Source organism: Harpia harpyja, chromosome 16, assembly GCF_026419915.1.
Source record: "Harpia harpyja isolate bHarHar1 chromosome 16, bHarHar1 primary haplotype, whole genome shotgun sequence".
Taxonomy (NCBI): domain Eukaryota; kingdom Metazoa; phylum Chordata; class Aves; order Accipitriformes; family Accipitridae; genus Harpia; species Harpia harpyja.
In genome coordinates this window covers 20,537,746-20,550,696 of record NC_068955.1, presented here as the reverse complement: position 1 = coordinate 20,550,696, position 12,951 = coordinate 20,537,746, and the positions used below count along the sequence as shown (strand labels likewise).

At 37.7% G+C, this 12,951-nt stretch overlaps 1 protein-coding gene across 1 annotated transcript in view; it reads left to right on the top strand.

Moving 5' to 3' along the window:
• The window catches only part of TRIM66 (tripartite motif containing 66), a 54,460-nt gene that overhangs the window by 4,141 nt on the left and 37,368 nt on the right, over window positions 1-12,951 (top strand). Inside the window, 2 exon segments of the mRNA XM_052811873.1 lie at window positions 6,974-7,077; window positions 11,513-11,660. Of these exon segments, the coding sequence (XP_052667833.1) occupies window positions 6,974-7,077; window positions 11,513-11,660 (252 nt within the window).

Genomic DNA, 12,951 nt, shown 5'->3' with positions numbered 1-12,951 from the left:
AGGCTCATTTTCAGTATGATGTTTTGGCATAAAAAGTGTGGTGTACTGGCTTAAGGAGACTCCAGGTGTCAACACGGTGCCTTATCTTGTACTAAGTGTGTATGTAAAAAAAAAAAAACCAAAACCAAAACCAAACCAAACACCCCCCCACACACATCTACAGAGTTCTTTAAACCATATTTAGGCTTACAGTGGAGTACAGCTTGGCTGCCTTGTCTTACAGCTGTTATATCTCCAGGGCGCAAATAACCTTGTTTTGATACAGTCATGTAAGGCAAGTGATGCAATGCATCACATCTATTAATTCTGAAGGAGAATACCCATTTGCTTTAATTAGATCCACTTAACATCAAACACATGTTTTATTTCTAAAAAGGGAAGTAGAAAGGTAATTCTAAAGAGGGAAACTGTTCATAATGTATAAATTTAGTCATCTTAAAATGGATTTAAAGTTAGTCAGCCCTTCTCACTCTGCTGTTCAGCTGCCAGATCCAAAAGGCAAGTGAAACAATGGAGGATTTAGTTATATAAATATGAAGCTGTAGAGTGGGAGGCTGTCTTCAGAACTGTTTCCTATAACCTATAATTGGGTCTCCAAGGAAGTGTAAATTATGCCTGCAGCTTGAGCTGTAGCTAATGCTCTCTGAGAATAATTATTCTGATGGTCGTTGGAGGAAAAAGAGCGGAGGAATAGGTGCAACATGTGGACAGCAAGTATAAATGTGGTGTGTATGATAGCTCCACTGTTTGTTTCTTTATGCTAATCAATTCTTATTATAATAATAGGTTAATTATCTGCATTGATTTATTTCTGAGACAACCAGCTTGAGGGTTCTTTCTATTTAAACCTGACCAGACTGGAAGACCTTGAAACAAAACTGTGAACTGTGGCTTTTGATGTTCAAAAGGTCTTTGTACTAAGTTTCCATACATGGTGGAGAGCTTACAGTTTAGACTTTCAGAGATGATTGCTGCAAATTATCTTCAGCTCTGTCACTTACAAATTAGATCGCTAAAACATAGGTGGAGTAAAAACTTGAGAGTACTCAGAAATTTTAGTTCTTTCTTTATTTCTGCTTCTACAAAGGAACACTCTGTATGAGGGTCACTACCTTGATGTCTGCTTACTATTCCCTGGGTCCAATGCAGTGTGGCAATTTTCATTAACTTCTCACTGGGATGCAAGAGATCTGACCTGTGGGGAACTAGGGCTTGAACAGTATATGGCAGAATCTTGTTGTTTTCCTGAAAGCTGATTTTGGATATCCCAGGTGTGGAGTTGGTGTATCCAGACTGGGTATCTGTGACTACTGGATCTACTGCCTTTGAATTTCCATTTTCCCCAACCCACTGTCTAGTTACTATTGCTGATGGGAGTGTCAGAGTGGAAATAAACACGTGGCTTATGAAAAAAGGCTGCAAACCAATTCAGCAAAGTAAACATCTGCTGCTGAATCTTTTCAGGGCTCAGGGATGTGTGTGTATAAATGTAACACACACACACACACACACACACACACACAGAGCTGTCTGTACGCGTGTCGTTTCTAGTGCTGTTGGCTTTTGTGGCGGTGTTCAGGTGTATTAGCCTACTATGGATGGTAGTTAAAGGAGTAGTGGAGCACTGGAAGGATGTGGTTGTAGGACTATTCTTCCACATCCCTCACATGTTGAAACTTCGTGGGAGTCTGTACAATACAATGTGGTCTTCAGTGATTGTTCAGTACTAGCTGATAACTCAAATACACTGAGAATAGCTTTTATGTGGTTTATCCTGCATATCATTCTGAAATAGGGTTTTGTTCTGCATTTCATGATGAAATGGGGCTTAAATCCAGCATTAGTATCTTTGCTAGCCTTTCTAAACTTGTGGTCATCTCTTTAGCAGTGAAATGTGATGTCATAAATAATGATTTCAAATGATAAACAGCAGGAGGTAATGAACTTCTAAAAAATAATTTATGCAAATGTTCCTACCTCTTTCCTACCAATATAATTTCCATAGAAAAATAGAGCATGTCAACAGCTCTCTTAGCTTTTTGCTAGTTCTAGAGGTTTTGATAACAATAATGGACTTCATTTGGGCATCAGGATTGCACCATAGCTGAATTTGGCTCCTGATCTCTTAATATGTAAACTGTTGTTTGAAACCTGTAATTCCATGTTGAATTGCTATTTAGATCCAGAAATTGCATCATTCTCATTCGTACAAACAGTGAGTCTCTAGGGCTTCTGACTACTCTTCCCTTCACCCACAGTGCTGTAATAATGATATATTTAAATGAGCTGTCTGCAAAGTACAGGTTCTTAAAACAAATTAACAATGTTGTTTACAGGCAGTGGTAAGGTAGGAAGGCAAGAAAAATATTTAGGGAATGGTCTGCAAAACGTACTGTGGGAGTGAATGACGTTCTAAGACCTGCTGCTACCTGGATCTGGGAAAGCTCTTCTCTTTCCTTCTGCACACTTGCTCCAGGTTATTTTGAGGACTGATCCAGGCAAGAAGGGAAGTAGGATTCGTTCTTACTATGGGATTTTTATTCCACCACTTCAGGAAAAATACAACCAAGGCAAGTTAACAGAGGCCTGAATGATTCTGAGAGGCAAGGGCAAGAAAGGAGGCAAGAGGGGGGGAAAAAAAATGCACCTTGTAGTGACCCAGTACATCTTTCTGCCCTGCTGATTTGTCAGCATTTCTGGCTGAAGAAGAGGGAGCAGCCTCAGATGATCTGTGAAAGGTGTAGCGACTTCAATTTGCAGTACAGCAAAGCCTGATTCTGGGGAGCACATGGTGTGTGCCATTCTGCTTAATAACCACCCATTCCCCAACACAAGTGACTTTTGTGTAGCTCTCTAAGTGACTGTTTATCCAAGGGACAGGTAAGGGGTTTCTAGGAAATTGTACCTTACTGGTAGTTTGCACTCTGAGCACGAGCATAGCATAGTGTGCTCGATTTGTATTGTTGAAGTAGCTGCTGCTTGTGGCTATTTGTAAATATGTATGTAAGGTTTGCTTAATTTCAGGGTAATTGCTTCACAAACTATTCTGTAGTGTATTTATTATGCCAAGCTATCATGAGATTCTTTTGGGAATTTATATTGAAAAAGGTTGGCCATTTCCAGGAAGCACAGTTTTTTATTAAATGGAAAAGGAATCAAATAAGAAGGCCAAATAGTTGAACAAGTATGATCTCCGAAGCTATCACATTCAGGGAATCCCTCTTTTAGCAAGATGCAAATCCATCTCCTGTGCTTTTAATAAAGTCTTAAATATAGAATTCAGTATCAGGACAGGCAAGAAGGTGCTTACTGATTAGTCCTCCTACGAGTAGGAGACTACTTCCAATACAATATTGCCATGGTGTCCCCATTATTTTTCCTGTTAACTGTTACGCTCTTTGTTATGATTTTTTTATTAAGCTGAGGGCTATACATGTTTTATGTTCATCTCAAGGGAGTTTTAGATTTGAAATCATTATAATTCACAGTTACTTGGATATTTAAGACACACTTTGACATTTACACAATCAAATCTGTACTTGATGGTCTGTAGTAGTGAGTCTAATACAAAGTTCTGACCTGTGTGTGTGCGACTCACTCCGTGTGTATCTCTGGAACAACACGGATTTCAGTAGCATAACTTGGATCTAAAACCTGGGAAAAAAACTGTCCCATGGCATCTGGGGCATCACTTTTAGATATCCCCTAATTAATCAGCAGTAATGTCATCTACCTCCAAAATCATAGCTGTTCCGTATTTCTTAATACCACTGCATTTCTCAATATATATACAAGGAGGCTTTTGTGCAGAACTGAAATCCATGCGTGATATGTTTTCTTAGAGTAAAAATTATTGAAGTTTTCTTTCAACACATTTAAAAACATTAAAAAGATGGTCTTGCCAATTGTCAAATTAATGCATTCTTTATACAATGTATTTTATACTTCACTGGTTTGTAACAAATTAGCAGAATTTAAGGTTCACATGAAGGCCCCTGAAGGCATGAGCATTCCATTAAATATCATTCAATTGGTATAATTTGATTTAACATTCTGCACTAACTGAATACTGCTGGAATGTAATAAAATAGTAACTTCAGTATTAACTTTTTTTACTTTACGTGGTGTGTAGACGGAAGTTGTCCTTGCTACGGCAAAGTCCTGAACACTGCTTTTGTTTCCCAGTAAGCAGCTGTTCCCAGAAATGTTTTGTGTAAGAAGCTGCACTCATCCATATGGAATGTAGATGAAGGAATAACTGTGAGAGTCGTGGATTTCTTACTTCAGAAAGTAACCTGTTTATAATTTCCCCTTTGGTCAATTTGCAGCATATTATCTAGTCTTAGTATGGAGGTTTTTTCTCTGTATTAGCCAGATCAAGAACTGGCACTGCTTGGGTAATGCTGTTACGGGAGTAAGAAACTGGTTCGAAGTCTCAAAAGGCTAGAGGCGATTCCCTGTAAAGTCAGTAGATGGTTTCCTATTGACTGCACTGAGAATTAGAGCATGTCCCATGAGACTTACTTGAGAAGCTGCTTGCAAAGTAGGTATTTTGCTTCCTAGCTTATCAATCAAAATGTATCTGTGTTTTTATTTCTGCTGCTGTTTTAACTGTGTTGCTTTTTAAGGTGCTCACAGGGAAACTTGAAAACTGTTTCACCACCTAGGAATCAGCACTACAATTCACTGGTTCTTGTAGTATGCACCATTTACAAGGAGTAGGAGGGCACTGTCTGTATAACACATCTTGTCTTAGGTACTGCAGTGCTCCTGCTGTTTTTACTTTTCTCTAGAGAACCAAGCTGTTAACAGATATCTAAAAGGCACACACAACCATAATTTGGGAAAGCATGGAGAGGTTTCTCTGTGACTAATATAAAAGCATTCTGTTGTCCTAGGGTGTAACATATGAAGGTGATTAGCTACAAATATTGTAGGTAAATAAGATACCTTTTCAGCTGCACTCCTTATATTAAGGATGCAAAGTAGAGGAAGAGTTTAAAAGAATTCTCCAGCTTTCTGCCATCATGGGCATCTTTGTCAGGTGAATTTTTACCCTCTTTGTAACTCCTGTCACCAGAACACACTTAAACAAGACTCAAGTTACATGCCCAGAAGATGAGCAAAGTGTTGGCAATTGCTTGCGTTGGCCTTTCCCCTGGGGTGACTTGTAGCTGAGTAGTGCAGGCACCTGTGGATAATGGCTGTTCCTTCTCACGTCTACATGAACACTCAGTGCTGTGTGAAATGCACAGTTAAACAAGTGTGAGGTAGACCATAGTCTGCCACTTGGGCACCCAAATCACAGTTCTGTTTTAAATGCAACCTCAGAAAATAATAAACAATATACTTTTGCTTTTATAACAAGATTTGGGCTAAAAAAGACCTAAACCTCATGGAAGCCGTTCTTAGTAAGGTGTCCTCTTCAAAGGAGATGTAACAGAACTCAAAGTTTCTTCAAAACATTTATGAATGAAAGTGCACCTTTTCAGGCATCTGACTGCATAGTGCTTTTGTCAGAAGTGATAATGTAGGAAAGGATTGGGGTTTGTGTATCTCTGTCAATGTGAAGTGCTGCTGCTAAAATAACAGTAGTCCAGTTCTGCAAATGGGAGACACTCAGGGTTAGAATTGTGCACCTGGCCAGGGACTGCAGGAGCCATGTCCCAAGGGCAGGTAATACTAAGCACCTGGAAAACATGAGTGTCTCTGATAACTGTCTAATGCAAAGAGTAACAGACTTCTTAAGATTTAATTAATGTACAGGCCACTCTCCTTATTAAAAATACTGTTAGTTAAGGAAAAGAGCACATTGAACACTGTCAGTCCAGTAGAAAGTTGTCATTGATCTTGCTTTTAAAATCTTGCTTTGAGTGAGTTTGCATCATTTAGTCATGGAAAATACTGCTGTTAGTTATCATAAACAGATCACTTGGCAACGTGAGCATAGCACTGAAATTCTGTTCTCAACAGAATGGAAAAACTTAGATAAAAAAAGACTTGATAAGATAGGGTAAAAATAGACTGACATACCACCACCATCTCTAAAGGACTGGATTCACAGTTTACAGAAATATGGTCGGAAACTTGCACACTCCTTTTCAAACAAACAAACAAACAAAAAGCATGACCTTCTAGAAAAATGTAAATCCTAGGCCAAGAAGTCTAAGGATGGAATAGCAGAGGTGCCAAAATGCAGGTATATGGTTATGGACACCTTGAACTGTTAGTTCTCAGCCCAGGCAAATACTAAGATTCATCCCAGTTGCACTCAGTAGTTAAAGAAGGCGGAGCCAGATTTTGCTGCTCACACTGCTCACTTTGCTTTGCTTTGCTTTGCTTTAGGGATGATCATGTTTTTCCACCTGTGGATTTGTTGTAATAGATGGTTTGCAATTCTGAGTTCTATTTATGAAACTTTTTTTATCCTTTACCTTTATTCTGACTTGTTGCTTCTGCTAGCAGCATGTTACTCCTCTTTCACTTCACTTGCATAGCATGCTGCACTGTAAAACTAGTATTAGGCAATGTGTATTTTATGCTTTGATATACCTCTGGTAATGTAAAGGTGGTCTAGAAGAACTGTAGCAAGTACCAGAAAGCACAAGTAGATCTGTAACAAGGGAATACAGTTTAAAGTGCAGCTCCGTTTTTATCAGAGCTGTAAACCATAATGAATTCAAGGGAATTTGGACATGCAGATAGAATTGATAAATGCTGAAATAAGTCAAGTGAACTGTAGTGTATTTCTAGGGATTTCGTGCTTTGTTTTTCTTTCTTATGTATTGAACTATATCTAGGCACAAGTAACTTATGGCTTGAAGAATGCCTTTGTTTCCAGGAACTAAGTGTGCCCGTGTGATGTAAAAAGGCCAGCAATACTGAAGTGTGGTTTATATAATTTCCTGGTTCACATGGCTGGTGTGCATTGTTTTATTTGTGGTGGTTTTGTTTTGTTTTGTTTTAAATTCAGGTATCCTTTCCTGCCCTGTGTGCAAACAGACCTGCTTTGCAAGGGATGTAGTTGAAAATTTCTTTCTTAAGGACTTTGCCACTGGTAATTCAGCTATGGCAAAGGTAAGTGAAAACCACTGAGTTGGGTGCCTTGTGAGTTGTTGAAACACAACCACATGAACACAGTTTGAAAACAGAGCAAACTTCATATGGAAAAAAAGACTTTCTTACAGTTTGCTTATGCAGCACTGTAATTACTTCACTCCTAGAGATGGACATACTGCCTTTATAGTACTTTTTAAACTTTATTTGAAGAAGGAGTTTGACTCTATATACTTAAAACAGAGTCAATTAAAAAATATTGATACTAGTGGTGTGGGACTGCATCTGTGACAATCAATATATTAGGAAGGTACTGAATGTCTTGGATTCCTCATTGTCCCTTTTCTGCTCTCAACACAAAGTAAACAGAAGCAGAGTATTGGCTGAATGGTTACACCAAGATTGCCTATTAGATCCTGTGGGCAATTACCATTTGCTGATTGTCTGTTTTAATGATAAAAAAAGGTCATGTCATATTTCAGTTTCCCATTGGGGAATGAATGCAAAGGGTAATTGGAAGCCATAGGATTACTACCTTGGCCTTGTATTGATACTGTACATAGATGGATTTCACTTCTGTTAAATACCCAGTTAACAGGCAGGACTATTCTCACAGTTTTTTAGTTGTTAGTACTTTGGGTCACAAGGAGGGACAGAGAAAGGTGTGTATTTCTGCCTCCTCTGTTACAAAACAGTACTCTATTGTTTACATTAATAAGATTGATTTCAAAATGTGGTAGTATTACCTGTAGTTGGGAGTTAAAACAGGTGAAAACTCATCAAAACTATTCTGTAATCTGCTGACTGCTTTATCCAAAGTGTGATCCAAAGCAAGGGAAGAGTGACAAAGAAGCAGGGATACTGGACTTCACCTTCTGAACCAGCTCCTGGACCTCAGTCTGTCCCTTTTGCACTTTTGGTTCCTAAGTAAACTGGATAGCCACATTGGATATTCAGTTTCAGGCCCTTTGGGTAGAGGAGAACACTTTTTCCATAATGTAGGACAGAAGATATATCTTTCCACTGCTCTTAGCTCCTGTAGGGTCAGCAACAATTTGTAGGTCAGTTCTGTCCCATGCAGAAGGCTTGAGATGGCTTTAAATTGTGCAAGTGACTTGCCCAGTGACATCGTTGCAAAAAAGTATAAAGGGGATGTATTTCTTCCCTGTCAGCCATTTCTGTGTTTCATTTTCTCCATTGTTGAAAAGAATGTGTAACCTAATTCATGGAGTGTTCCGGGGAAATTAAAAAATTAATGCGAGAAAAGTGTGTTGACATCTTCAGGTGTAAGGTGTTTGAAGAGTGCAACATAACTAACTTTATCTAAATCAGGAAGAGGTCTCTTCACATGCACTCTTCAAAGCGAAGAAAATTCATAAGATATTGCTGAATGTTTAGAATGCCCTTATTATACTGGGATTTCTTAATTACCATGACTCACATCATTTACCTTTCAATGAGATTTCATGTAGAAAGGAAATCAAATGAGAATATCTAATGTCTTCAAAAGCACTAGATTATTTTTTCAAAGCTTCTTTAAAAGAAGGTTTTTCTTTTCTGTAATCCCTTAGGAGTCCTAAGAGCAGTCCAGTAAAGCAGATTTCTCACTGGAGCATAGGAGTACCGTAGAGGGACTCGCGAACCTTCCTCATAGTTTTTGGCTTGCTTCCTTTTTATTAACAGTCAAGTCATGTATCAGTGAAGCTTGTTTACTGGCTTTTAACCACCAGCTCCCCCAAAATAAAGCCATAGTTTCACCATCAGTGATATCAAAAGGAGAAGCACCAGCTCATCCAACTGAGACACTGCTGAACTGCCATAATTGTCTTAATTTACCTAATATGTTCAAATGGGAATCTGTCAAGGCTTGTAACAAAGTGTTTGGAAGCAAGATGTTTCTCAGTGTGTGAGATAGTGAAGCATAAATGATAGAATGTGCTACATACCAGCAGCAGGAGTTTCAAAAATATGCAATTCAGAATCTCTTGCCCAGAAGCCCATTTCTACATCATAAATAATGTAACTCTGGGAGCACTCTGTGCTCTGCAACTTAGAAGTAATGTTAACACAGTACAGTATCAATATAAGTTCTAGTCAGACTGACAGCTCAACAACTGCAGGTAAACTTGTGATTAAGCAGTTTTGGTTATTGCAGAGAAGGCAGAGCATCCCTCAACTTTTGACCTGTTCCCTCATCTGGCCCTTCATGGTACATTTTAAATCAGACATTTCTTTTTATATAACAAGCTTTGCTTCCCAGAATAAATACCCTTGCATTTTGGTTATAGAAGTTATATTAGGCTTTTTGGTTTAAATTATTACATATACCTTTTGGAAAACATTGTTGATAAGCAAATGGCTAAAATAGCAGAATGCTTACACAAATACTTCCCTGCCTAGACAATCAAATACATTTAAAACTTTGCTTTGTTGTCTTATTGTCAAGAATTGCACAATCTCTTTGAAAAAGATTGGGAATACTTAGAAACTCTTGAACAATGAGTTGATAAGAGACCTGTTGTGAAATTCCAGCCTCACTGAAGGGAATGGTAAAATTTACATTAATTTCAGCAGAACAAATTTTTTTTTTTTTCTGAAGTGAATCAGAACTTGAGTCACTTGCTTCTCAGAATTTAGGTGGATATAGATGTTCCACTTACTGTTAAAGCCATGATTTAAAACTAAGACGACTAGCAAAGAACAGTGATTGTTCTTCCTTCAGGCTTTCTATTCCCTGAGATACTGCAAAGAGAAACTCTTCTATTAAATTCACCAGGGCTTGCATTAGGGCTTATGTGCTGAGTGTATGCTGCTATATCCTTCTTTTCATGTTTCCCATCAGAATAGTTGGGAAGCAATCGTAACTAAACTGAATTGAAGATAAGCTGATGCCCAATAGAAAGGACACAATAGGAAGTAATTTTGCCATCTATTATTAGTTGCTTGAGTAGCCCTGAGTAGTAGCAATATTCAGGAACTATGCATAAGTACAGTAGATATATTGTAAACTTGTAGGAAATGTTTGAGTTTGATAAACTGGTGGCAAAGCTTTTATGCTTTGATGATGGTAAAATTACAACGCTATGTTCACTCTGTCCATTTGTATGTATTTGTGGCTACTGTAAGTCAAAACCATTAATATTAGGAGTTTTCAAACAAGGTAGTTTATGCCTAGTGCAAATCCTTTTTAAAAGAAATATCATTATAGCTATCTTGAAATAACTCTTGAGTTCATTCTGGATACCAAAGATCAAATTAGACACATCATTTATGTGCTGCTTTATTCATTTCCTCTTTAGTGACACTTCCAGACAGCATGGCCTATACAACAAAGGGCATTTCCTAAATTGTAGAAATGATAGTTAATTAAGGTTTCCAGTTCTTCTCATGTTCCCGTGTCTTATGTTTCCAGTTCACCATATGTGATACCAATATATAAATTGAGCTCATTTCTGGTCAGCTCTTTAGAGAATAGGAACTAAGTTTTTCATTAATAGTATGTAGGTGTCCCCATATTGTTTTCTAAATTGCCTTACCATTGGCATGTTTTATGTATTTTTCTGGCAGTTACACTGTATCAGAGTGGTTCATACAATGCTAAAGCAAATAGAGTAAGCTCTAATTTTAAATAAAGCAATGTAGATTTAGAGTAGCTCTGCTGAAGTAGCTCTGATTTACATTCATACACATGAAAGCAGAAATGGATTCTAGCCTAAGGATTTTTTATTTATTAATAAATAATTAGTAATGGACAGAAATTAATGAATGACACTGAAAGGATATGGTAAAATGCTTCTGCATAATGTTGTGATTAGAAAGGAAATGGTAGTTAGACTAAAAAACTTTTTGATGGGCTGTGTTTGACTCTAACACTTCACATATTTACTTGCCAACCTAGACTATCTTTTCTGAGGTAGAAAATACCTATATCTAGCTATGTAAATATATATATATATATAAAGTAAGGTGTACACTCATTTGATGTGTTAAAACCATCAGTAAGTACTACAACACTAACAAAAAGGGATTATAAAGCACACCACTCATTTTCAAAAGTAACTTTTAATCTAACCCTCCTTAACTGAAATCAGACAAGTCTTATTTCATAGTTTCATAGCTTTTTCAGTTCACAAGAAACAAGTTGTTACGATTATTTCTTGTGACTTCATGCATAACATGGACCCTAGAATTTTGCTGAATAATTCTTGCAGCATGTCATAATTATGCTTGATTTTGCTAGAGCACAGAAAGACAATCAATTTGATTTAAGAGCTTCGAATCTTTATTTTATTCTATTCTCTTTTACACAATAACCAGACTCTTAAAATCAGTTGAATTGCATTAGTCTGAGGAAGAAAAATATTAAGTTTACCAATCTGAATCATAGTCTGTTAAAGTTAACAGTTTGTATGGCTAATTTTTTATCCTTGTATGTAACTGCACTTTTTGTTCTTAGTGCTGCTCCACATGTAAAGAGAAGAGACCTGCTCACAGTCTCTGTACAAGCTGCAATAAGTGGTTATGCAGCTCATGTACAGAGGAACACAGGCATGGCAAGGAAACTGGAGACCGCTTCCTCTCTGTATCCCTGAAGGGCTGCACAGGTACTGAAGATGCACTTTGAAATTTTGTTTCTTCTCATATAGGTTATTCAGTTGAAAAAGGAGCAGTTGCAGGCTCTGTGCCACAGACGTGGTCTGTGTGATTCAGAAGGCTGTGTGTGTGTGACTCAGAAGCCTGTGTATGTGTCAATGAGAGATTATGTGATTTTTCCGTAACTTTAGGGCCATTGCCACAATCAGCATTCCACAGTATTTGAAAAATTTTGGATATTTGTGTTTCACAGAGACTATCTTTTCCACATGCCTTTTCAGTCTGCGGAATGATGGACTAGGGTTTGGTAGGCTACAACAGCAACAGGCCTTGCCCTCTCAGTATTTCTGTCCTCTTTTGGGTAATTTCTTTCAGGAAACTACCATCAAGCAATTCCTGTGCTTATGGACAAAGTGCAGGAGGGAGAGTCACAGAGAGCAAAAGGCTGTGATCACTGTAGGATGTTCCTTTTCTAAGCCTGGACTGAAAAACATGGTTCCTGAGTGTGACCACTATATTGCCATGAGCAAGCACAAATGAAGCCCACTGGCACATATGTCTCATCCCTATAAAATGATGATCCATAGAAAGGATTATCATCTCCTATTACTGCTCATTATTTTCTTTCCTTATATGCCAGAAATCTGCTGAGGAATATGCTAACCTAAATTTACTAAGCAATTTGTAACCTAAAATAAGAGTTTTGCAATTTTATACAATGATTTAAGCTTACACTTTGCTCACATATGAAGTTATTTGTGCTAGAGTTTGTGCTGCACTACCATTCTTCTTCATAAAGAAGATGAAGGACAGAACAAGGAATAAATATAGGTGTAGCCCACTGATTATACTTTTTTTTTTTTTGGCTTTAGGATTTTTCTTGTAGAAGCCTATACTTTAGGCTTGCCATAGGTGGAGTTCTTTTAAGTCCTGGGTGTTCATATCAAACAGAGTTTGAGGCCCTTGAGACATGATATGCCGTTGCCAAATAGTGTAAACAAACAAAAAAACCTCTGTAAGAATAGTAATAATAAAAAAGCACAGAAGACATTTAAATGTTTTCTGGCTCTTTTCTAGAGATTAATATAAACTGAAGTCTCCCCAGTCCCCCCTCAAATGCCCTGATTGGATGGACAATATGTTTTTCTTCTTGAGTTGATGGCAAGATAAGGACTGTGGTTTTGAGGCTCCAACTGTTTATAATTTCATTCCACTTTGAGTAAGATTACCAGCTCATGTTGTTGACAAATAATGTTAAGAAAATATACCTGTGGCTTAGTTGTGGTTTTGTGTGTGCTGTAT